We start from the raw sequence: 27,457 nt of genomic DNA on the forward strand, positions 1-27,457 counted from the left end.
TGTACTGTGTTAGGCTAACCATGACTTGTAATAGCATCTTTTGTTGGTTTTGATTGCTTCTTATGTCCTCATTTGTAAGTCGCTTTGGATAAAAGCGTCTGCTAAATTACTAAATAAATAATAATTTACCATAATAGAGAAAATGGAATAAAATCAGTCTGCTTTTTATTTTCATAGCACTCTATACAGATATAAACTCCACAACAAACATTAACAAATATAACCGATAATCCTTTATGGATCCAGTAAAACTTATATAAATTATCATAAATGATGTAATAGATTTATAATAGCACAAATATATGTGTAATAGCATAATAAATAGTTGAATAATAGCAAGTAGAATATGTAATATCAAGGGTGGAATAATACAGAATAGACAATAATGAAGAATAAATTCATATAAATTTGACCAATTTTAAAAATTAAATAATTGTGAAAAGTACAGTTTTATAATGGTATTAATAAATAAAAATAAATACATGAATAATATTAATAATCATATTATTTAAACGATATTTAAAGATACAGTCGCAATCAGTAATTTAATTGATAAATATTTCACATGCAATTATATTTTCATCTGACATCTCATGTAATCAAATTGTTTTCGCATTTAGTTGATTATTTAATATATTAAAAAATATATATTTATTAGTATGTGACCCAAAATAATTCTGTAAATTTCCGTCTGTTTGTGTATGTTATTATTACATAAAGGCAATGTAAAATTTCACTGCATATAATAATAATAATTTATTTACAAATGTAGTTGCATATGTGTATCTGTAGTGAGAATCTATACGTGTTTAGTATTAATACATACGGGTGAGGGGGAAACAAATTAAAGTCGAGACTTTAATTTTGAAGTGTTGCATCCGGTCGGAGGCCCGTCCGATCTGTTGTCATTTCCTCTCGCTTCACACTCTGCTGACAGTGTCGCGTTTGATAAACAAACATCAAAGTGTGAGACTCAGTGTGTGTTTGTGTGGATCATGCTGGAGGACTCAAACACACACCTTCCCTCCATCAGCGACTGACAAACGCGCTCAGATCTTCATAAATGTGAGTATTATTGAAAGCAGAGGCGCTAGTGTTGGTCATAATGGAGGATTAACTGAATTGGACGCTGAGTTAGTGCTGTTTGTTGTGTTTATGATCGGATCATTTCGCTGGATTCTGCAACTGTGTGATATGTCACCCGTTTTGTATATATATATATATATATATATATATATATATATATGTGTGTGTGTGTGTGTGTGTGTGTGTGTGTGTGTGTGTGTGTGTGTGTGTGTGTGTGTGTGTGTGTGTGTGTCTGTCTCAGGTATTCGACACGTTTTGAGACAAGATTTCCATATTGCCATTTTTGGACAATATACCGTGACATTACAATGGTGTTTATGTGTGTGTGTGTGTGTTTGTTGTGTGTGTTGTGTGTGTGTGTTGTGTACAGCTATGGAAAACTCCGTATCTCTGGATCTACTGGATTTATTTAGAATGATAATATTTGTTTTGTTCAATAAAGGTCATTTCATCAGGGCTATTTCACCAAATACTGATTTCTTAACTCTTCTGAAATTAAAACAGTGGTATTGTGTTGTCTATAAATAAATATAAACACATCTGAAAACATGACATCTTTTTTTTTGTCATTTTGACCAGTTGGTATTTTGTGCAAAAACAATTGCTCTAAAAAATGACACCAGTGGAACAAAAATCACATTCTACTCAAAACACACAACCACAAATCATAAATCCAGAGAAACTGAGAACCCTGGTCTCTCAATTTTTGCATATGTGTGTGTGTGTGTGTGTGTGTGCCTGTATGAAGTTAGTATGATAATCATAACATTATAGTATAATCATTATTCCAGGGTCAATAGTTGAAGTGGACAAAATTTGTAGCGTAATGTGATTTTTAAAAACAAATCTGGGTCACCACAATTTTTATAAAAATACTCATACCCAAAAAATATTACTGCTCACAGAATAATGTAAGTGCTTTTATAAAATTAATATTGGCCCCTTTCAGTTCCATTACGTGTCTTACAGTTTGATTTTTGCATCAGGATTTTTCTACAAATTTGTATTTATTTGTGTGTATACAAGAGTACTATCATAGCACATTAATTTGATTTCGTCTATGTAGTACAACAAACGTTTTTATTTCATAACAGCAACATAAAAAAGTTTGTATTCTCTCTTTCATTAAATATGTAATATTTTATTTTTCCGTTGACATCACAAAGTCCAAAAACTGCAATTGCGTGAATTCCCAGTGGATAAACTTGCAACGTTACAGAGGTAAAATTGAACGGGCCACGCTAAGTGTCTTTAATTCACATACTTATGCACTGTTCTGACATTTTGTAGCATAAATAGTGTATTAAAAAATTCTGAAAGAAAAAATCTAGGCCTACTTTAAATTCTCAGATGATGCACTTAACCAAAAAAAGTCTGAGTCCGAGTCGAGTCTCAAGTCATTTAATGGCTCGCTAAAAAATCCCATTCAGAATCCTCATATAGTGAAATCTTCTCATTTATGAAGCTGTTTTATAGGCTATAGACAAAATATATGATCAGCTTTGTAAAAAAAAAAAGATGTGTTACTTATGTTTTAATCCATTTCCATGTTCAAAGCAGTTTTTCTGTAATCAAATTCTATAAAAAGAGTCTGATCTACCATGACACTTAAGGAAATAGCCTGTGACACAGATATTACAAAACCACACAAATACAGTTTTTCTCTATGATAGAAGTCAGAGGCATTCCATTAAACTTCCAAGAGGCGCAGCCTCTATATTTTCTTCCAAGCAGAGGTCTGGACAAAAATAAATAAAATAAAAAAGTACATTTTTACATGTATTTATACATTTAGATACACGTGAAGCCATGTGACCGAAAAAATACTGTTCAGGGTTTTCCTGCTGAAATCTATACTATTTTAATATTTTACTTAAAAGCATGATCTACTAAAAACAATGTAGCTACAATAATCAAAACGTTCTCATTTTCAGTTTCAAAGTTTAAGTTCTATCCTAGCCATCTAACAACAGTTTTCTAATTATAATTACATGATTCTTTTGAAATGTTCTTAGCCTACAGATTAATCAGAAACATCTGGTTTGAACAGCGCATCCAGAGAGAGAGAGAAAGCGCACGGAGCTGAAAGGGCTTGAACTAAGCGTGTTTGGCTTTAGATGAAAATACTAGAGGATATAATGCTGAAAGATATTTGCCTTACACGTCCCTGAGCGCTTGTTATGTGATCAGTGACGCGCTGCTCACTTAAAACAGTGCTGCTGTTACGGCTCGCGGTCCGGATGGATTTTCTTTTCCTCGAGTCTGAGTCAAGTCTGAAGTCTGTAAAAATGCGACTTGAGTCCGAGTCACTAACTCGAGTGCCCATCTCTGTACTGTATAGTGCATCGTTTGGGATGCAACTAATGATCCAACACAACAGTTTGCATGATAGAACTGCATAAAGCCCAGAGCATGATGCTGCAGGTGCATATACTTCATGCATGTTTTTTTCTTTCAGTTGTTCGTACCCACTAACCCCATCAGCTCAAACTTGTCTGTTTTACCTGCTCCATCCATCCGTCCACCACCACCTCTCTGTTATGTTAGGTTGTGAGAATGCTGTCACTCCATGCCTGAAGCTTTTCCTCTCTTCGTTGTCATGTTTGTGAACCGATAGATGGTGTTGTTTTGTGTTCAGTGCTGGAGTGCGGCCCTGGGCTTCCTGTTGAGATCTTCTTCATCACTTTAAGCGGTCGTCTGAGGATGTGTCTGCTTTGTTTATCATTCACTGCTCTCCATGGCTGGTATTTGTATTTTTATTTTGCATGCCTTTTTATTTAGTATTATGTTTTTATAATTATTTATTTTTTATGACTTAAGATGCTCAGGCTGACATTAACATTTCTGTTGTATGTTATTGTGGATAACGGCCTGCTTGCCCGAGTTTAACTTTTAATTTAACACTTCATTTTACAATAAAATAACACCCATTGCTTCAGCTGAAAATGCATACATGATGGGATGTCAAGAGGAATGTCCGAGTCATATTTTACTCCAAAAAGAAAAAAATGCAGTATAAGAAGATCCCATTCTTAATATTGTAAGGAAATAATAGTAACAAATTTCGCTACAGCAGTGTGAGGAAAAATACTGTGAAGCAAAAATCTGTTTCAGAAATGCGAAAAAAAAAAAAAAAAATTTCAAACATTTATAAACTTTTTTTTTTTTTACAATATAGAAGCCTATATATACTGTAAAAAATGTCCAGGACGTATTTCACTGTGAAAAAATCTCCTGGACATTTTATTAGATTCATCTTGACATTTAGAGTCATATTCACCTGCTCTGTCAAAACGTCTATTCGAGTTTTACAACCGCTTCTTTTGAACGTTTCAATTTTATGATGTATACTTAACTAGCATTAAACCAACCTACACCTCCAACAAAGGATACATTATACTCCTCCATTGCTGGCGTTTGATTGCTCAGTTTCAGGTAGGAAGTGCGTAGTGGGACGTCACTGAGGAGTGATGCCTGTTGAAAGTGGAAACAGCGCAGCCGCCCGTCAAGTCAAACAGAAGCGCAAGTCGCACAGTCTCTCCATTAGGAGGACCAACAGCACCGAGCAGGACAGACCAGGCATGCAGAGAGACATGCTGGAGGGACAGGTACGTTGTTTTTTGTCTTTGTTTCTGAAACTCGCATGAGCATGTATAGATCCCGGTTTGGAGTTCATGGTTTTCATGTGTGAGCGTGCTGTCATGCCCAGGTCAAGAATGTCACAAAGCCAGTTCTGTGACATTGTTTGTAAAATGTTTTTATGGGAACGTCATGACAGCTGGAATATGGAAGTATCCATGTAAACACATGTCATGTTGTTTTGAATAATTTGCTCTTATTTTAGAATTTAGTTGAATTTTAAAAAATAAAAATATTTCAGGACATAATGTATTATTTGACATATTCCATTTCCAGGAAGACAAAGTTGACTGATTAATTAAGTGTTGTTATGGAAAAATCAAAAAAGGAAATGAAAACTGAAAAAAGGAAAAGATTAATGATTTTATATATATATATATGAAAAAAAGAAGAGGAATTCCAAAAGTAAAATAAAATGCATTTGTTTTCTCCAAAACTAAGTAATGAAATAAAATTAAAATGGCCATGAATTCATTGAAATTTTAGGTTTTCTTTCTGGGTGTCTTATAAAGTTGGAAATGCCTGCAACCCAGTTACATTAAAAATGCAAAAATGCCACTAGATTACATATATAAATATATAATATATATAAATTGAAAAGACAAATTTTAAATAAAATAGTAATATTTTTATTTGTATTATTTTTAACTGTTTCAGGAGACAGTGTATCAGACATGTTCAGTGTTACAGGAAGCCAATGTTGATTGATTGATTAAGTGTTATTATGGAAGCAACAAAAAAAAAAAAAAAAAAAAAAAAAAATATATATATATATATATATATATATATATATATATATATATATATATATATATATATAGCAAACGTAAAATGAAAGTATTGACATAAAATTCAAATGACCGCAAGTTAACTTAAATTTTAAGTTTTCATTCTGTGTGTATTATAACATTGGAAACATAAAAAAGCAGTTAAACATATTTAAATTATATCAGAAAATCCATTAAATTTGACGTCCCTAGAATACTGAAATCCAAAAGTAAAACTAACAAAGAACAAAATATAAACTAAATTGAAAGACAAATTGTAAATAAAATAGAAATAATAACACTGGATCAATGTTTTTTTGAGATTGATTCTGGTTTGGAAAAATGGAAAGGGGTTTGAATACTGGTGTCATGTCACAGTCAAAGTCCATGTTTTACCCGATGAAAAAAATGACACGAGTTAAGTATTTCTGTCAATGAGTAGTTTTGTCATTGTTTGGTACTGTAACGTATTCCAGGAATTTACATCCTCTAACACACAATGTTTGTCTTAAATGAGTCTGTTATTGACACACATTCCTTACACAAACATTACTGGAGTACGTCAGTGATAAGAGCGGCCTGTACTCATGTCAATTACAATTGTCAGTTTTCCCATTCAAATTAAGTTCTTTATCGGTTTAAGTTAAAAAATTTACATGTTCTTAAAGTTTTCATACATTATTTTGAACAAAATGTTAAAATTAAAGTCTTAAAAGGGTTCTATGATGTTGCTAAAAAGAACATTATTTTGTGTATTTTGTGTAATGCAATGTGTTTACGCGGTTTAAGGTTCAAAAACCATATTTTCCGCACACCGTACATTATTTTTGCTCCTCTCTGTCCTGCCTTTCTGAAACGTTTCGATTTGAACAAAGCTCATCGTTCTGAAAAGCACGGTGTGCTCTGATTGGCCAGCTATCCAGTGCATTGTGATTGGCCGAATACCTCGAGCATATGACGGAAATGTTACGTCATATTTATACCATAATTGGAAACACACAGCGTCTCCACGACATGGTGGTGACGGCAACAATACTACAGCGAGAATAAAAGTTACACCTTCTTTCTTCGTGTATACATTTTGGAGACTTCCCACACAGTGATGTAGATTTGTTGGGGCGTGTTTAAATCAGGCGTTTTAGGAAGGCTTGGATGAGTCTTAACTTTTATAAAGAATAGAGATCGACTGATGTATCGATTTTCCGATATTTAAGCATTTTACCATAATCGGATATCGGTTTTGTAATATCGGATTCAACGATAAATTCCGCCATCTTGTGGTTCTTATGAGAATTGCTCGCAGGAACGCCATTGCAGCGCGTCTGATGGGAGACTAGACAACAACAACGGCGTGCACGGGTACTTGATTTGCTGTAGTTAGTAAACTTTATTTAACGTAACAGGCATTAAATCACAAATTGGATGTATTACACAAATGCCTGATATGCAGTTTATGCAACTTGGCTCTAAGAAATAGAGAGGAACTCACAGAGTCGCGTAAGATAATCCGTCAAGTCCTCTCCCAATAAAGACGTAACTTTGCATAAATTAAATAATACAGCCATGAATGAGCGCATGTTGGAAATAAAAGCGCTGAATTTAATTATCTCTGTGTTGTATAATTGCTCATCATTAGTCTCGTGAAGCTGCTTTGATATTGCTGTTCACTCAGCGGGGTGATGCTCAGGAAATGCTCCAGCACGGCCACCGCATGTAACTTTTAACAAGATTCACTTGTTTGAAACACGTTAAATTATATTAACACTTACTATATAACCATTATTTCGCCAATAAACATCTAAATAAATACATACATGGAAATTATTGATTATCTCCACGAGCGATCGCAGTTTGAGTATAGTTCTGTGTAACATTAAATTCATAGATAAACCGCTTGTCAGCAGACATTTCATAATCTAGAATGACAAAAGCACTTGAATAATTCTGATATAACGTACCAGTTGAGAAATGTAATAAAATAGATGTTTTGTTTGTTATAGCCTATTTCAATATTCCAGAGAATATTATTCCGTGAATTAACATTATCCAGTGAATTATTCTTCACTCTTTAGCCTATTAAACAGCTTCTAAACCTAAAACTGTAGTTTAAAATGTTGATATGACTCCTGTCCTTTATTTTCTCCATTTGAAAACATTAGACATTCTTTTGCTCATTGTAATATGAAAATTAAATTTAACATGAAAGACTGTTAATTTTCAACCTTTTTTTTGTTGACTGAAAGGAGGAAAACCTTAAGTGTAGTATGGACTTCACTCAGTTATTTATTTACTTTATAACAGTAAATACATATCGGTTTTGCATATCGATTATCGGGTACCTAAACATGCAAATAATTGGTATCGGTTATAAAAAGTCAATATCTTATAAATGCACAAACAGCTTGTAACACTCCAAAGACAAAAGAAAACATGAAATCGCACCATATGACCCCTTTAATGTAGACTAAAGGCCATTGGACACAGAGTCCGAAATTTTCGCGTGCAATTTTTTTCGTATTAATCATTCTTTCCTATCAAAATGCATGCGGATGCGAAAACGCAGAAAATCAAACCTGATCCGAATTTTTTTATGACGGACGAAAGTTTCAGAGGCAGTGTGCAATGACCTTAACTCATGTCAGACTTGAGACATGATGCCATTTGGTCATCTGTTTTATTGATACTCCTTGGAGGGTATCTATGGTTTGTACTCTTCTATGGTCTATAGGCTCATCCATTTTTAAAGAGCGGCCCACGCTGGGGTTTGATTGTTCTGTCTATTCCTCTGTAGGGTCATTTCTGATTGGCAGTCCCTACTGTAAACCGTTCACTGGATTTAGACTATACCGCCTTTCACCCTCTCAATGCTGTCATTATGTCCAGTTGCTATGGTGACCACAAGTTTTAGGATTGAGCAGGTTTATAAGAATAGACGACAAGCTGTTGTTTGTTAATTGCCATCTCTCTCTCTCTCTCTCTCTCTCTCTGACACATAAGTACATGTGGTAATGACAGAATGGAGAGCAGTTGACTTCGCTTTTACACTGTTCTCATTGGTAAACTCTTGTCTTTTTGGCCTGGAGTAGTTAATATGGGCATATCTAGTCTGAACGACACAACAGCAATGTTTGTTTGTGGATTGCTTTTCTTAGTGTAGTTTTAATCAGGCTGAAAGACTTTACTTGGAACTTCTTATCTTTGATAATGGAGGTAAGTTGATTTGGTAGATTAGTTATGGTTTTGAATAGAGATCTCTTTACTTTTTGTACTTTTTCCGATTTTGTTGTGATTCTCTTCTGTCAGTTCTTTTCTATCTTAGTAATATTTGGTTACTCTCTGTCTCAAAAAGAAATTATGCATTTAGGACAGAAATGATCTGTACTGAGGCTTAAAAGCTGGTAGAACAGCAAGATATTTTACATAATGTTTAGGTAAACATTGATATTAACCTAACCTTTAGGTTGTTTTTTGTCAAGGTTTTATGGCAGCATGATATTTTACATGAATGTTTCCATGTAAAGTTTAAGAACAGCATAATATTTCATGTAAACTTTTAGAATTGAAGTATATTTTATCTTAAGTTTTAGAACCAGCAGCATATATTTTACATAAATATTTAGATATTTGACACATTTCTGCATATTTTGTGTAAAGCTTTAGAACAGAGAGATATTTTACGCAACCTTTTAGATGTATTGTTTTACAACAGAAATACAAGTTATATATTTTATTTGTAGATTTCTGGTGTTTGTTATATTTTCTCTAAAAAATAAAATTTTAACAAGATCACTTCAGCATTCCTTATGTTTTAGTAGTTTATTTTTATGTGTTCATATTATTTTTTAAATAGTTAGAATGTACAAAGTAAAACAAAGTTTCTCATTTGTTGTATGTGTAACATGGATTATTTGGTTCAATATCTAGGACTCCAAGTTGCCGATGTCCTTAAGGAGTAACTTACTGGACCTGTTTGGACAGATTGAACGGGAGTTTGAAAATCTCTACATTGAAAACTTAGAATGTGAGTAGTACCAATTAGCTTCAGTCATATTTAACATCTTTTTGCACGTCTGGTCTCTGTTTACATGACTTAATATATTTAATTAAATGATGACAACAAAGCCTTTGCACACGAAGAAGAACTGGTTTTAATTGAGCAATCATCTTCAGTAGCATTCTCAAGATCTTAATCAATTGTAATGCCAAAAACAATTAAGTATTATGTATTTATTGATGAGTTTATAATTTAAATTGTAAGTTGTGATGTAACAAGCAGATTAAAGTACAGTCAGTATCGAGGTATAAATTCCTTCTGGTTGACGTGGGTCCTCATCAAACTCTTGGGTTTATTTACGTTATCCCTTTCATAGTTTGTAGATGTGACAAAATCAGTGATTTGATCAGTTTATCAGCGACCGCTATATCATACGCTTTGTTCTTGTGCAGTGCGGAGAGAGATTGAATCACTAAACGAACGTTTGGCTGGAGAAGGACAGACTGTCGATGGCGGCGATCTGAGCAAAGGAGCCCTGAAAACAAAAGGTACATGCAAACAAAACTGACATTTTAGCTTTTGTTTAATTGAACAAGCTTTTGAATAAATAATGATGTTTTTGTGATGATTCAGAGAGAATAATTTGTTAACGTTGTGCCTAAAGCGATGTCCTCGCATGACATGATGCTGTTTTAAAGGGATGGTTTACCCCAAAATTGAAATTCTGTCATTTACTCACCCTAAAGAAGTTCCAAACCTGTATGAATGTATTTGTTCTGCTGAACACAAAGGAAGATATTTTGAAGAAAGTTTGTAACCGGGCTGTTTTGGGGCACCATTGACTTCCGTAGTGCCCCAGTACTGCCCTCTTTCCCACATTCTTCAGAATATCTTCCTTTGTGTTCAGCAGAACAAAGACATTCATACAGGTTTGGAATGACTTGAGGCTGAGTAAATGATGACAGAATTTTCATGTTTGGGTGAACTATCCCTTTAAGTGCAGTTTACTATTGATTTATCAGTAGCTCTGCATGGCCAGATGTTTGTTGACACTACTTCTTTAATTAAGAGGTTTGACTATTTCAGCTACACCTATGTCTAACAGGAAGGTAAAATCATATCGCCATATAATCTCCTTAGACAAACATTTACAGTAGAATGGGGCCCTTTTTTGTTTCAGCTTGACAGTGCTCTTGTAAAATAAAAAAAGTGATGTCCATAAAAATGTTTTTTTTTTTTTTTTTCTAATCTGGTCTAGTTTGGAAGAATTTAAAAACCTGGTGTGGATGAAATTGAAAACTTAACAATGTATAATTTATTGTATTTTTCACTTATAATTGTATCATTTCTTGTGTACAGCTAGTCACAGCACAAGCCAACTTTCCCAAAAGCTGAAGACGACATACAAGGCCTCCACTAGCAAGGTATGATTGTATCTATGGGTTATTTGCTGGCATTTCACTCGAAGTAAAACTCTGTTACTGTTGTTTAAGCTCAGAATAATTCTCTCAGAATCACTAATCGCTATAAAAAAAAGTAAAAACATATGATGCATGTGATATCTCAGTGCAAAGTCCTGTTCTTTGTAGTCTGCTTACAGACTTTGCTGCTTAACATATGTAGATAATTTAGAAATTAATAAGCTAGGGTTGTCACAATACCGAAATGTTACCAATACCAGTGAAATTTGATGATTAAAACCAATGAAGTTCCATTATTGGCACTCCTTTGTTAAAATTATCATGCTTTCATCATTTTCTGACCTTCATTACTCATTTTGGCTACTTAGACTTTCAAAGGAGGGACATACATCTCTCAAGTTTCATTAATATCTAAATTTGTGTTTCGAAATTAACCAAGGTGAACTTGGGTTTGGAATTAAATGAGTAAATAATGACAGAATCTTCATTTTTTTGGTTAAACTATCTCTGTAAGAAATTGAATTCAAATAATGGCATGTACTATAATGGCATGCAGCTGGCATGGAAATTATGTGGAATTGACACTATTGAATAACTGGTAAAATAGTATCTTTTCAGTTTTGTTATTGACTTGTGACATCTCTAGAGCAAGCTGTTTTAGGTGGTTATGTAAGCGTCTATGCGTTGTCTCAGTTTCGTAGTGCTGAGTTGTCTGCTCTGTTTGTTCAGTTTCTTTCAATTATACAAACTATCTCCAGTTTCACATACACATTTCATGGAATTACATACCGATTTATCATCAGTAGGGGTGTAAAATGTGTCAGTGTTATGCCATGCATTGATCTGACAATGACAGTTCAATGCATCAGTTATGGAATTTCACAGTCTATTATATTATTATATGCAATATCCAGTTTATTACACATTCCTTTATTACCTAAAATTAATTTTGTGACTTTTCAGTTTTCACCAAATCCATATTCTACCACTTCTGACACATTTTTTATTTTACTTCATTACATTTGTATGATTTAATATTTGTGTATTGTACCAAAATATTTGAATTGTACTCAAATATTCACAGCAGTGCATCATGTAATTTAGTTCAAAATCATAATCAGGTTAAATACACTGCAAAAATAATTAAATAGTATTTATGTACACTGTTAGCAGCTTAGCAGCAGCTTATTTATTTCTTTATTTTTGCTGTGTAGCTACCATATTACATGTTTGCACCCCTAATTTTTAGTCCTTACCCAATGAAACAAAGCTAGGCATTTAGAAGGATGATTAGGGATGCACGATATTGGATTTTTGCCGATATCCGAAATGCTGTTTTTTTGCATCTAATTTTGGCCGATACCGATATGTTTCCTTTTGTTTGGAAAAAACACCAAGTCTCTCCTGTGCAGAAATTATAAGAAAATCATTTCTAATTTTGGTTAGTTAACAATAACTTATTTATTACAATTAAATAAATAATGAAGGTGTTTTTGTCAGTACATTGAAGCTTTGAAAATAACTATAAATAAACTCAATTGCTGCATTTCCTCCCCCCCCCCCCCCCCCTCCAGAAATATGCAGTGTTTACCATAACATTTTATTTTAGAATTTAACATTTGTAGATAGTCTAAAACAAAAGAGTTGTAAAAATTCTGAAAATCTCTTAGAGCTCATGATTTAAAAAATAAAACACATTACACATGAATGAATAAATCAGTATAAAATTATTTAATTTACAAGTGTCATCTTTGTTTTTTTTTTTTTTCATTTAAGCTATAGCTTCTGACCATTAAATCAAAACATACTCATTATTTTATGACATCAATTACTGCTTTATTTAATCAGAAACAGTCTAAATGTTATTTGTGTAGGCTATTTTACTTTTAATTGAAAATCTCCTTACCGGACGGGCGTTAGGACCTGGGGGAGGGTGTCACTGCTGATGCCGCTGCACGTGCTGTTACAGTTTACTCTATCACACACCGAACGCGTCATTCTGTACGTGCTTTCACAGATTAAGTTCAGCGATCTAAATCAGTGAATCTAATCACTGATTTAGAAAAAACTTGGCTTCGAGAATGAGCCACACTGCTGACGTGATCTAATCACTAGCACACCCTGAGCACATGTGAGTTAATGTATTCCTCTTATCAGCAAGACGTATCGGCATAATTTTCATATCAGGCCGATGCCGATATTTACATTTAAAGCCATTATCGGTCGATTCCGATAATATCGTGCATCCCTAACGCTGATGTTTTCAAATGTCATAATTTCTCTCAACTTTCCGCATCTCTCCATTACTGGACCCAGACACCTGGTGCTAATGGTGCTAATTTAAATTAAAATAGTCTTCTTAATGTTTTGGTCCTCATGGATTACAATTGTTCTTTTTTCTCGGTTTCACTGATGTAGCGCTCAAATTCTTTCCCGGGGAAAGTAGGTGGACCTCGCAACTTCAATGTGGGGAACTGGGAGTTATGGGGTGGAGACTCATGGGTAATTAACTCCTCAGTGTGCCAAAATGCATGAACTATCCAACAGTTGGGGGTCATAACCCAGTAGTGATGTGCTTGGTGACAAGCCATCAATCTGTGCTTATCTGGCTAACGCTAAAACTAATTCAGCATTATACAACATTAACAAAGACGTTAAGGCAGTGTTTTGTAAATATCAAGAATTTTTTACCGGTTTAATTGGCATTGATTTTTCTTCTGCCTGCAAATCTTGCCCCATTCAAGCAATTTGGCCAGAGCAAATTAAAATTTGAATACGTTCATGATTCTAAAGAACTCTACGATGAAAGGCCAAACAGAGCATACTAGTTCTTCAACTCAGCAAACTCTAAACCTGTAAGAATCTTGTGCGCAAAAAATATGCCATGGTCAAATATCTTGATGGTGAGCAGGGCCAGATGTGCAGGCTGGAAGACAACCAGGAAAGATTACGAAATCTAACTATAATATTACCGTATTCTGGTTTAGAAGAGATTATTGACAGCTCAATTGGACACAAATGAATCTTTCCCCTTTTTGTGGAATTTTTGTTCTAACAAACTCTGTTTGTAATTAAATTCACACTTTACAACATTAAAAAGTTGATCCCCCTGCTGAGTAGTTCTGTAATGTGGTATCCCTCATACAACCCTCCCCTTCAAAACACAATATATGACAGAAGAGAAAAAACGAATTGCTCTTTCCCCCGTTCCAGTGAACATTAGCTGATGTTTCTCGTGTAGTCAGTGTTGAAAATGCTCCCTTGTTTTTAGCCTGTAAATCATGTATTTTCCTTTTCTATATTGGGCCTATTGCATTTTGCTTTTTAACGCCATAAATAGTATTGCAGATGTTGAATGTTCAATATTATAATTTGCTTAAAATGAGTACTGTCTTTTATAAATATAAATCTTTTGTGAATCAGTTGTATGGTGGAGCTGAGATCTATGCATAAGAACAAGAAAATCTGAAGTAGCAATATTTATTTTTACTACATGGTTATTACATGTTTATTACATACTTGTTAATCATTTATAAAGCGTAATACTTTGTGTTTTTAAATAAATAATAGTCGGTTAGAAATGTTATTTTGTTTTTTATTTATTAAACTGTAATCGTTAACTATTAATAATAAACAACAAATCACAGCCTTACAACAGTACTGTGTTTACATAGTTCAGAGAATATTCAATGTTATGGTAACGGACACTGGAACTACTTTTAGTGGGGTGTTTTTAAAAAAAATAATAATTTTGCAGTTGCATGTATTAAATATGTATACTGCCATTCAAAAACTTGGGATCAGTAAGATTTTTAATGCCTTGATGAGCGTAAGAAACTTCTTTAAAAACATTAAAAATCGTACTTTTGAACGGCAGTGTAGTTCTAAGTGAAAGCCTTCTTGTGGATTTGGTTCTATGTAACTTTGAAGGATACAGTTCAAGGAATTTCATGATTGTCTTCGGATGTTTGATTGAACTCTACAGTATGTGTCAGTTCTATATAATATTGTGTTCTAATATTCCAGAGCATCTTCAGAGTGCTGAGATGAGGGCTCATTGTGCTTGCTGTGTTTGCTGTTACCTCCAGTGACACGTCAGGCTCAGCAGTGCTTTAGTAGTGGTTAGGCTGCATATTGACATTCCTGCACACCTCCCTCAGTCCATTGCTTTATAGAAGTCATTTGCTTCCTGTGATGCCAAAACTTTTAGAAGTTAGGACAATGTACCTCAATACTTCTTTATTCTGAGCATTTGCTTTTACAGACGACGCTAGGGATGCACAGATATAGAAATGTTGGCCGATATGCCAATTTTCATGATATTATATTCTAACTGCCACTATTATAAGTCTGTGCTGTATAATTTGGATCTGTTTAAAGACTATTACAGTTTTAGAACATGACATGCTTCACATTATAAAAACAAAACTATGAAATGGTCACTGATATATTGTGCATCCCTAAATACTTTTTGTCGACTTTTGTTGGTGTCATCACTGTAGGTCGTAAGTGTAAATTACTGTACAGTATTTTTTCACTTACCAAATCATATGCACAGCATTTTATAATTTACAGTTGTCTAAGATTTGATGTTTTCAGAGGGAGCAGTTGAATGTTAAGTCAAGTGTTGAAAGTATTAAAATATCTAAATGCCAAATGATCTGCAAAATTGAAATACGTGATATACGGTACTCTTCTTTTGAAATACTGTAAATGTTTTTATGGTAACTTTTTTAAATCAATTTAATGCATCGCTGTTACATAAAAGTATTCATTTATTTCAAATACTTGCTGTTCTTTCTATTCAAGAATTCTGGTAAAAGTATCATACTTTCCACAAAAATATTAAGCAGCACAACTTTTTAAAATTGATGATAATAATCAGAAATGTTTCGTGTGGAGCAAATGAGCGTATTATTGTAAATTATGTTTCAGAACACTACTTTTAGACCTGTATTTTTAATCAAATAAATGCACCCTTAGTGAATTTCTTTAAAAACATATACAGACCCCAAACTTTTAATAATTTCTAACTTGTGCTTTTTAACATGCATCCATATCAGTGGAGTAAAGTTAGTTTGCCAGGAAAGGTTGCGTTACATTGATATATATAACAGAAAATGTGCATTACAGAATGGATCTGTGGTATTTTTAAACAAATATTGTGCACTTTTGTGAATGTCATTTACTGCCATTAAATGATATAGTAATACATATCTACTCTATGCATCGACTGCATAACAGCCATTGGTCACCTTGCTCCCTCAGCTCAGCTTCTTTCCTTTTCCAGAGATGATCCATGCACAATGTTTCCGATTTACAAACTATTTTGTCATTCATTTGTTTCTTAGTGAATTCGGTCATGATGATTTTTCAGCTTTTATATATTTTAACGGTGTTTGAATGCTGTTTTTGTTTTATTGCTTATTTTTGTTTGTTAGGATGTTTTAATTTAATCGTTCTCATTTCAGAAGTATTGACTACGCTCTCCTTTCATACACCTTGATCGTAGACTGTATGACTGTGTTCATACAGTCCAGCAGTGTAGAGGTGTTACAGTCATGTATGGTTTGAGTATTGAGTCCCCATGCTTCTGCGCTGCTTACTGTCGCTCTGTAGTTAGATCTGTGTGTGTGTGTGTGAACCTCTGACCCAATGCTCACTCTCCTGTCCGCTCCTCAGATCGTGTCCAGTTTCAAAGCCACCACTTCTCGTGCAGTGTGTCAGCTGGTCAAGGAGTATGTGGGACACCGGGATGGGATATGGGACCTGGCTGTGACTCGGGTTCAGCCGCTGGTTTTAGGCACAGCTTCAGCCGGTAAATCAGCCACACTCACCTTACCCATTATTTTTCAGTTGAGCAAATCAGAATATTAGAATGATTTCTGAAGGATCATGTGACTGTAGTAATGATGCTAAAAATTCCGCTTTGAAATCATAGGAATAAATTGCATTTTAAAATATATTCAAATTGAAAACGGTTATTTTAAATAGTACAAAATATTTCAAGATTATACTGTGTTGCTGTACTTTGGCTTGGTGAGCAGAAGAGACTTCTCTTATTTCTTTACATTTTGCAAATTGCTGTGCTTTGAATATAGATTCAAACTAGCTGGATTAATATGGATTAATAATATTTTAACAGGGCTGCTCATTTAGCAAACGACAGCCTAATATACTGCTGTATACACTGCTGCTCAAAATTCTCTTTATTTTCACTTTTAGTTATCTGTCATGTTCATTATGCTCTCCAAGGCTGAATGTATTTGTAAAAACAGATGTCAGTTATTCCTGTGATGGTAAAGCTGAATTTTCAGGAGTCTTTCTGTCATTCTTTATTCTTTAGATCACTGTTCCATGCTGTGGAGTATTGAGACTGGGAAGTGTCTGCTAAAATATGCCGGCCACGCTGGATCAGGTACGAAGCTCTTTTCACATTATGTTTGTGTTAATTTTATGAACTTTCATTTGGAGTTTGGTTTCGTCAGATTTGACATGCTGTGGTTTGCATAGTTTCTAACGCACATTTGTTATTTTGTATTCTTGCAGTCAACTCCATTAAGTTCCACCCCACAGAGCAGATGGCACTGACAGGTAAACCACAGCACATTCAATGGGTTTGACGTATTTCCATGTGAAACATAACAATAGAAATCCAATATGGATAAACAGAAAAATGTATTACAGCCACCGTGAATGTTTTTTTTTTCCCAACCTCTAATTCAAGTAGAAACAATTAAATAATATAAAATATTGCAAAAAAGTAAAAAAAAGTTTTTATGCAACTCAGTTTTTGCAACTCCGTTTTAAATTTGATTAAATAATTGATTATTGAATACATTTAATCACTAATTTTGAGAATGTTATGCATCAATTAATCATACACCTCAGGGACATTTATTATGAAAGCAAACAGAGTAATTTTCACTAAATAACTTGTCGGCGCTGTCCAGTGGTTATAACCTTCTGTCTCAAATTAAAGACTGCATGGATGTGAGCATTAGCTAATGCAACAGTCACATCTCTTACTATGGAGCTGTTAATGATGATTCATTTATCCCGTGGCTGGAACGCTATGTTGCCTTTTTATTATTTATTTTTCCATATGACTGAAAAATAGATATTGTTTTCATATCTCTATTTGTATCTCTCCCCCCTCCTGTCAGATGCTTTTAAATGTGATTTGATAGATGACTGTCCTTTTTTATATAATGCTCCATCTGTGTTTGTTTTGTCTGTTTCCTGACAGCATCCGGGGACCAGACGGCACACATCTGGCGTTACATGGTACAGCTGCCGCTTCCCCAGCCCCCAGCAGACATCAGCGTGAGTGTTAAAACACACACACCTTCATATTTCTGAACTTTTTATGTAATGATGCTTCTCTGAAGGTGACTTGCTAATGCAAAAAGTCAACATGAATATTGAAATCAATATAATTTATTTGCATTTTTTGTGCAAAATTTAGAAGTGCATGTTATTTGAAAGAAAAACGCTTTAATAGTTCATGAAAACATAATTGCTCCACTTCTGAAAACATCTATCCTGCAGTTTTCCCTACACTGAATATTCTGCTTTACTTTGAAGTATGCCACATTAAGGAAGTAAAATGAATTTATTTGTTCAAGAATTGCCATAATTATTGTCAATTCAGTAATTATAATCTTCAATAATTCAATAATCTTTTTTTCCCTCATTGCGTTCCCATTTTTGTGTACTTAAAGCTGCAAGATGTTACTTTTTTTTTGTTTGTTATCAAAAAGAGTTACGAGTGCAGAAAATACTAATACTTTAACCAAATATATTCTGTTAAACCTTTAATCTGTTTGAATTTTTAAGTTTTAGTATATTTTTGAATTTTCCTTTTTAATTTTAAGGTTTAGTTTCAAGTTTGGTTTATTTCTAGAGCACATTTAAAAACAACAGAAGTTGACCAAAGTGCTGTACATAAAGGGTCATAAAACAAACAACAACGTACTGTACATAATAATTATACATTACACACACCCACACACACACACACACACACAAATAGTAAGTTTAGTAATTTTGTTGTGCATTTATTTTATGGTTTATTTATTTATTATTTTAGATTTATAGTAGTATAACTCTTCAGTTTTAGTTATTTTAGCACAAGTTAGACTGTATTCAAATGAGAAATGTTGCTTTGGCAGCTAGCTGAGAAAATATTTTATACATATTAGTAACAAACATGTTTTATAAATGGTGCAAATCTGAACATTTAACCCCCCCCCCCCCCCCCCCCCCCCAAAAAAAAAAAGAGCATGGATCGTACAAAATGGCAAACCTCTGGGGAATCACTGGTTGTAGAAACAAAATAAATGCATTTTTTTTTGTCCATATGCTCTGGTAAGATGTCCTGTATCCATGTGTATTCATTTGCAGAGTGGAGCAGAGCTGACACATAAGACACGTACAGGTTTTTTTTATTTTTGTAAACTGCTATGTTCAGTAAATGACTGTAAACATGATTTTATTTATTCATTCATTCATTTATTAATTTTAGTTAAACTCTGAATTAGCTTTCCAATCTTTTTTAACATTCATTTCCTCTGTGATTCAGGCCTCGCTGGACGATGACGTGGACTTCTCTGATAAAGACGAGGCCGACGGCGAGGCAGATGGGCCCAATGAATGCCCCACTATCCGTGTGGCCACCACGACCTTGAAGAGCCACCAGGGGGTGGTGATAGCAGCTGATTGGCTGGTGGGAGGAAAGCAGGTGGTCACTGCATCCTGGGATAGAGCCGCCAACCTGTATGATGTAGAAACCTCTGAGCTGGTGCACACCCTCACAGGTGAACAAGCCACCGCTCTTCCTGACTGCTTTGGTGGCTTTGTTGGGCTCCTTTGCCAGGGTTCCAGGGTCACGTAGCTCTCTTTCACACGTGTTTGCAGGTCACGATCAAGAGCTGACCCACTGCTGTACTCATCCCACCCAGCGTCTGGTGGTCACCTCATCCAGGGACACCACCTTCCGCCTGTGGGACTTCAGAGATCCCTCCATCCACTCAGTGAACGTCTTCCAGGGCCACACTGAGTAAGTCACATGATCTCTACTCACACATGCCACTGTCTACATAAAATATGATGAAACAAAAACACTTGCCTAGTGCCAAATGGAAGTAAAAACCGGTGCCAAGTAAAAATGAAATCTAAGCGATACAAAAGCTCTTCTAAAGTCAAGATCAGTGACTGTTGGCCATCTGCTAACAACAACCGGACACTTTGCTAGCAAGCCAAAAGACTTTAATGTCATAACTCCAGAACTCGGTGTGGCAAGACATTTTTGACAGGAATATAAGGGACAAAATCTGTAAGGATCTGCACAGTTTTATGCCTGGCAATTTTTTAGTGAGAGGCTGTCGCCTTTGATTTTGAAAGCGACTTTAACAAATCCATATTAAATATGAATTATCTAGCACAGACAACAAAATGTATTCTTAATCAAATATTGCAAAATATGAAAATCCTTTATCAAGACTGGGAAGTAGTAATTAGAGCTGATAAATATCAGTGGTATTGTTACTTAGAACTAATAAAAATGAGAAAACAGAAATAAAATTAAACATTAGATGAAAAACTGAAAATAAATAAATACAATTAATAATAATAATCATCTTATAAATGAAAATGTTCTAAATGTTGCCTTGACAGCTAACTGAAATAAAAAGTAGAAGAACTAAAATTATTACTAAAACCGAAATATTAAATGCAAGCTAAATAGAAATATAAACCAAAAACTATTAAACTGACTGTATTTCTTACTACAACGATTACAAATGGTTGGAATAAAGCTGAAATAAAATTAAATATGAGATAAAAAAACTTGAATTAAAAGCATAAATGAATCAAATTAGAAATGTTGCCTTGGCAGCTTAAAATAAAATAAGTTTTTAATATACTAAAACTAAACTGAAAAAAATCTAATAAAAGCTATATATATGTAAACAAACAGAAATGACAAAAACACATTAAAATTGAAAAAGAATATGAAAACTGAAAATATAAATATATAATAAAAGCTAATGCAGAATATGAATAAATATTATAATTGTATCTAAATAATACCCAAAATAACGTGTTCAAAAAACTATACATTTTAGAAATTGATTTAGTTGATGAATAACGTGGGCATTATTTGAACTGTTTGGCGTCTCTCTTGTTGTTGTTTTATTCACTCTGACCACAAGATGGCAGTGCATTGACAGCAGTTACAGAAACTGCTCATTTCTCAACACTTTGGCCTATTTCTCACCTCGCTTTCATTTCATTCACATACATTTCTTCAAGCCAAGTTAAAGCGAAGCCTTTGCTGTATGGCTGTGTTTCATGTATTTCCAGCCTTCTGTCTGTCTGGGGTTTTCTCGTGTCACGGGCTGCAGTGTGAGCTGTGTTTTGGTGGCGTGTGAAATCAGTCGCGTGGTGGTTATTGCTGGTTAAAGCAGGAACGAGGAGGCGCTGCAGTCTTTGATTACCAGGGATTACACGCCGCTCATTATGTTCAAGCCCAGCATGTATAATTCCGTCAGATCCCAGCGTAATGCTCTCAAATAGACAATCAGCGTAATGAGATTAGCCGCCGTACTGCCGCACGCTTCCCAAAGTCAATTACTGTCCTTCACTCTCATTCAGACTGACACAGGCTCTCTGATATCTCCACTCGCCCATTTCTGGCGAAGATCGCTGCGGATCATCTGCAGCCACACACAATTCATTCAGTTCATTAATCACTCAAAGCGCTCATATATAAGCAATAGTGTACCGTAATTAAGAAATTATATTACTCCACAAACACCCCCAAATATTTAACAGTGTCATACCTGAATCCATTTTAGAGTTATTTTCATGGCGAGTAATAAGTTAAATTAATAATAAAAAAAAGATAAGGAAGCTGGCATGGCTTTTAAACACCAACCAAACAACTAACTTTTATAAAATGGTTATTACATGATATTAAATTAAATGTTTTTTTAACATTTATAATTTTTTTTTAAGATCACATGGATTTATTAAAACAAATAGATTTCTCCTAAACACTTTCATTTTTTTATTTATTTACTTATCAAATAATTATAATCTGCATTAAAAAAATCCATCTATTTTTATGAATACATTTTAAAAACTTAAAAGATCTAAACACAGAACAATAAACTATTTTAATATTTAAAAAAAAAAAAAAAAAAAAAGAGAAAAATACATAAAAGAATGACTAAAACCTAAACCTATTAACTTAAAATAAAAACTAATATAATTGATATGTAAATGAGCCTTGCGCATGATTTCATTCTCTTTTTTTCTTGTTTTTTGTAAACATTTAAGACGATTTAAACATTTCAACTTTTTTAAAGGACATTTTTTGACTACTTTTTACTGTTTTGAACTTGAAATGGGTGTTACCTGACAATTAAACACAAAAATCAAACACTTTTCTGCAGACTTGTAAATTTGAAGAGCTTGTATATGTGAGTGGAGTATCATATTGATTTCAGTGCTGTCAGGTTATGAGACGCAGAGTTGATGAGCTGCTGAATTCAGTCGTCACTGAGCCCTGAGCAACGCTCAACACCAGACACCTGTGTAATAGATTTTCCCAGGTTCTTTTTCTTGTTGGAGAGGCAAAATGACGAAATGTCTGAAAAAGTCGCTTTAGGAAATTATTGAGCTTAGTAGCATCTTTATTCCATCATTTAGTACTTCAGGCATAGATTATACCTCAAATCTTGCGGCTTATTGAGGACAAGTGTGCTGTTACTTTTCAAAGGGATCAGGTTTGCAACTTTTGCTTGGAGGATGATGAAGCCAAAAAATCCATTACACAAAGCTGAAAATACAAATGAAATTGCAGAATCAAAAAATGGAACATGATAAAGGAGTTTACTCTATAATGTAAATTGTCACAGAATCTGGCAAAATTTGGATGCTATTAATATAATAATATGCTATTGCTATTTAAATATGAAGTCTGCATGTTCTACGTGTCTCAGAATAGGCAACACAGTTTTGTCTTTGGTTTAATTTAGAGAAATTATTACAGAAATGTAATGTACTTCTCAAAGTAATAATAACATTAATATTCCAGGTTATTAAAAAGTATGTAAGGATATTACACTCTTTAAATTTGAATGTAAACAGTAAACCTCTGTTGTGACAGAAATGACAGGGATTGTTTGATTTTTTTTTTTTTGCTTGATTTGCATTTTAAAAGACCACCGTTTTTCATAACAAAACTGTTTAAATTCATAAAATGTAAAGTTCAGAAAAAAATAAGACAAAACAAAATTTGTGGAAAAAAGTTAACCCTTCGTGGGGCCCTATTCTTAACATTCCAAAATGTTTGTGTGCTTTTTGTGTAGTTATACAGAAAGTATGTAGTTAATAACAGTATAGTTCACTTAAGATGAAAATGGTCATTCCAAACCCACCATGCATTCAATAATATTAAATTGTTAAAGTTTATGAATTCAATTGATTAGCCATCCTTCTTGATTATTAAAATGTAATTAAACTATTAAAACGTAATCCAGAAAAAAATAAAATGTTGTATCTGGGGAAAAAAATATAACCGATTTCACAGGGCCCTAAATATCCCACTAAAATACCAGAATATCAGACTTCAGGAAGCACTCTTTTGACTTTTGCCTAATATCCCATTCTAACAACTGCATAGCAACATGATGAAACACTCCGAACACCTTAGCAACCCTGATAACCACCCACAACACCCTGGAATGATGGCGGTGAGTTTTGCATTGGCAAACGCAACATTTTCTTCAGACACCTGACACAGAAAGTCTGACTTCGAAATGCACCGAAAGGCTTAATGAATGAGAAGTGTGTATAAGCGTTACTGCATGCAGATGTGTGTGTGTGGGCTGTAGAGACAGCTGTTGGTTGTAATGAGTGGCGTACAGTGCGGTGTGTGTGTGGGTTGATTGAATCATGCATGAGAGACAGAGAGAGGGGGTTGTGCTGTCAGTGGGACTGAATGCTTTGCTGCACTGGGACCGTAAGATGAATGAGCTCTGCAGCGCTCCTGGCAGGAGCTGAGGACCTCCTAAAGACCAGACACACACACTTACACACCTTCACACAGGCTGGGTTTTTTATTCATTCATGCTGAGCGTGTCTGTGGGTCCAGCATACAGGAGTCATGCTAGACTACCTCTCTCTCTCTCACATACAAACCCGGGACTTCCTGTCATTCAGACTTCCTATCGCTCTGATTTCCTGTCTCCCGCACTTTCCTTAATTTCCTCCACTGGTGTTGATTCCACATGACACCATGCACATATACACACACACTTCTCATTTATATCAGATAGGGTAACTCTGCCCACAGTGGAATCTCATTGGTCCAGAACATCCAGCTCCACACACAGCTGTATAATAAGCAATGAATATGTTCAGATTGGCTGTGATTGTACGGTGTGCCACAATGCTGGAATATTGTCACGTTGAACATAGGAAAAGGTTCAACTTTTTGTGTTTTTGGTAGTGAATAAAAATGAAATATTTAGCTGTTTTTCAAACATTTGTTGATGAATCTTTTTTTTTTTTGGATGTTTGGTCTTTTTTCAACATCTAGGCATATTGATAAAACTGGAACCTTGCTGCAATTAGTATTAATGGGTCAATGTGATCAAATATGACAAATAAAAATGTAAATTTGGTGTAATGATAAATGCAAAAGTCTTTTGGTTATTAACATTTTCTAGATAATTGGCATTTCTGTTTAAGCTGTACACATCACTAAAAATGTCATTTGTTAAAGTATTACGTCTTTTGTCTAGTCTTTGTCTATTTAAGGGATACAGTGTAAAAAAGGTGGATGATATACATGAAACAATTTCCATTCAGAAATCAATACATTTCTCAGATAACCACAAAGATGAGTAATATTAGTTAACTACACACACTTACTATATGGTTAGCCTAACCAGGTTAGGGTTAGGATAAGGGTTTGGCTTAGGGTTACTTGCATGTAATTATGCATAATTACTTTTTATTATAATGGTAAATACATGTAACGTGTAACAAAGACACATTAAAATAGTGTTACTTATAGTGTTGTTGTTTTTTTACAGTGTTTAATTAATTACTGATCCTCATGTCATTCCAAACCCATAAGACTTTCATTCTTTTATAAACGCATATGAAGATATTTTAATGAAACCTGAGAGATTTCTGTCCGTAAATTGATGCACCCAAAACTGTTCAAAAAGTTTATGAATCTAAATTTTCTAAAGGTGTATGATTACTATATTTGATGGAAACATTTAATTTGGGCTTTTATTCAACATTGATTCAAGTACAAACATGGATCACATCAAATATGGTAGACGGAATCTCAAAATATTGAATTGTTTGCGTTACACACAAAAGCATACCTCATTCATTCTCATGCATGTTTTTTATGTGAATTAAAAGCAGTTCATATGGATTTCTTCAATCTCTGAACTTTTTGAAGTGTCAAAGTTTTGGGTGACTGGAATGTGTCAGATTTCATTAATATGTATTAATTTGTGTTTTGAAGATGAAAAAATTCTTATAGGTTTGAAGCCATAAGATGGTGTGTATATGATGATAGAGTTTTCATTTTTAGGTGAACTAACCCTTCAGTGAATTTCAACTCAAATATCTGTGTTTTATTATGATGAATATATACCTATAGTTTTCATGGGGTGTATATACTTTTTCACAGCATTGTAGCTAGATTCAGAACCCATCTGAATAGTCTTTCATGGACACAATCCTAACAGATGTTTTACTGTTAGAATACGTAACAACAGGATGTATGTCCATTTTATCAGAATCAGAATTAGCTTTATTGCCAGGTATATTTGCACATACGAGGAATTTGTTTTAGTGACAGTAGCTCCACAGTGCGACAGAATGACAGCGACAGGACACAGATAATAAAAAATAAAAATAATGTACAAATATACAAAATGGACAATATGAAAAATAGCACAAACACAATATACAAAATAGACAATTCAGTATGTACAGGTGTTGGGTGCAAATTTGAAATGTAATAAATATTACATTAATAAATGTTAAATAAAAAAAATGAAGCGCACAACACTATCATACTTTTTTTATGTTTATTGTTAAGAGATCAAATGTTCATGAGATGGATTGCCTGAGGGAAGAAACTGTTCCTGTGTCTGCTCGTTCTGGTGCTCAGAGCTCTGTAGCGTCGACCAGACGGTAACAGTTCAAAGAGGGAGCGTGCTGGATGTGAGGGGTGTTAAAGGCCGAGCTGAAGTCCACAAACAGGATCCTCACATACGTCCCTGGTCTGTCCAGGTGTTGCAGTGTGTAATGCAGTCCCATGTTGACTGCATCATCCACAGACCTGTTTGCTCTGTAGGCAAACTGCAGGGGGTCCAGTAAGGGTCCAGTGATGTCCTTCAGATGAGCCAAAACCAGTTTTTCAAATGACTTCATGACCACAGACGTTAGAGCCACAGGTCTGTAGTCGTTAAGTCCTGTTATCTTGGGTTTCTTTGGGATGGGGATGATAGTGGAGCGTTTGAAGCATGAGGGGACTTCACACACCTCCAGTGATCTGTTGAAGATCTGTGTGAAGATGGGGGCCAGCTGCTCAGCACAGGATTTCAGACAGGCTGGTGTCACACCGTCTGGGCCTGGTGCCTTCCTTCTCTTGTTCTTTTTGAAGACCTGGCACACGTCGTCTTCTCTTATCTGCAGTTCAGGTGTGGGGGAGAGGGGGGTTGCAGGAGGTGTGAATGGTGTTTTTTCAAACCTGCAGTAGAACTCATTCAGATCGTCTGGCAGTTGCTCTCATTGATGTAAAAGCACGTCCTGCCGCTGCGCGATTTCCCCGTCGTGATCTGCTCTGATCAGCGTGAAGTTAGAAAGATGAATCGCACTGTCCGGGATGGCTTCATTCAGCCAGGTTTCCGTGAAACACAGAGCAGCAGAGTTTGAAAAGTCCTTGTTTAACCGGGAAAGCGGAAGGAGTTCGTCCGTTTTGTTGGGTAGAGAGCAGAGATCAGCCAGATGGATGCTAGGAAACGGCATTCGAAATCCACCTGTCTGAGCTTCACGAGCGCGACGGCTCACTTCCCCCGTCTGCGCGTCCTGTGCGTCTAAACAGTGCTGCAGCTCCACCAACTACTATGTTCAGCAAAACATCCAAATAATCGAAAACCGGTTGGAGATTTTGCGGTGTGCTCTGCCGAATGTTCAGCGGTTCTTCCCTGGTGAAACTGATCGTGTTTGACAAACAAAAAACAGTAAAAACTAACAAAAACACTAAAACAACTGGAGAGCCAAGCACAATGGCTACCATGCGTGGCTCCATCTTGAGAATATAATGCATCTTGAGAATATAATATTATGCAGACTGAGGCTCTTAAACTGCTGTACAGTTTCTAATAGTGAGTGAAGTTTAGCTCAGTTGTGCAGTACAGCTGACATATGCCTGTTTCACATCACTAACCCAGAGCATCAGGACACACCATGAGCACAGCATTACGACATACGGACACTTAGATGAA

At 34.8% G+C, this 27,457-nt stretch overlaps 1 protein-coding gene across 6 annotated transcripts in view; it reads left to right on the plus strand.

Annotated features, from left to right (window-relative positions):
* The first annotated feature begins 872 nt into the window (after positions 1–872).
* Positions 873–27,457, plus strand: part of LOC306863493 (WD repeat-containing protein 37) — a 36,370-nt gene continuing 9,785 nt past the window's right edge. The window contains exons 1-13 of one of the 6 annotated variants that reach the window (XM_079406845.1): positions 933–1,065; positions 3,725–3,830; positions 4,516–4,694; positions 9,417–9,513; positions 9,939–10,034; positions 10,846–10,910; positions 13,326–13,409; positions 16,590–16,725; positions 17,254–17,325; positions 17,457–17,501; positions 18,157–18,233; positions 19,492–19,726; positions 19,827–19,968. In XM_079406845.1, the coding sequence (XP_079262971.1) occupies positions 4,557–4,694; positions 9,417–9,513; positions 9,939–10,034; positions 10,846–10,910; positions 13,326–13,409; positions 16,590–16,725; positions 17,254–17,325; positions 17,457–17,501; positions 18,157–18,233; positions 19,492–19,726; positions 19,827–19,968 (1,187 nt within the window). In that variant the 5' untranslated portion in view covers positions 933–1,065; positions 3,725–3,830; positions 4,516–4,556. Of the gene's footprint in view, positions 1,066–3,703; positions 3,831–4,515; positions 4,695–9,416; positions 9,514–9,938; positions 10,035–10,845; positions 10,911–13,325; positions 13,410–16,589; positions 16,726–17,253; positions 17,326–17,456; positions 17,502–18,156; positions 18,234–19,491; positions 19,727–19,826; positions 19,969–27,457 lie in introns of all 6 variants that reach the window. The other 5 variants (XM_079406847.1, XM_079406846.1, XM_079406849.1 and 2 more) reach the window with 5 other exon arrangements.

Source organism: Barbus barbus, assembly GCF_936440315.1.
Source record: "Barbus barbus genome assembly, chromosome: 44".
Taxonomy (NCBI): Eukaryota; Metazoa; Chordata; class Actinopteri; order Cypriniformes; family Cyprinidae; genus Barbus; species Barbus barbus.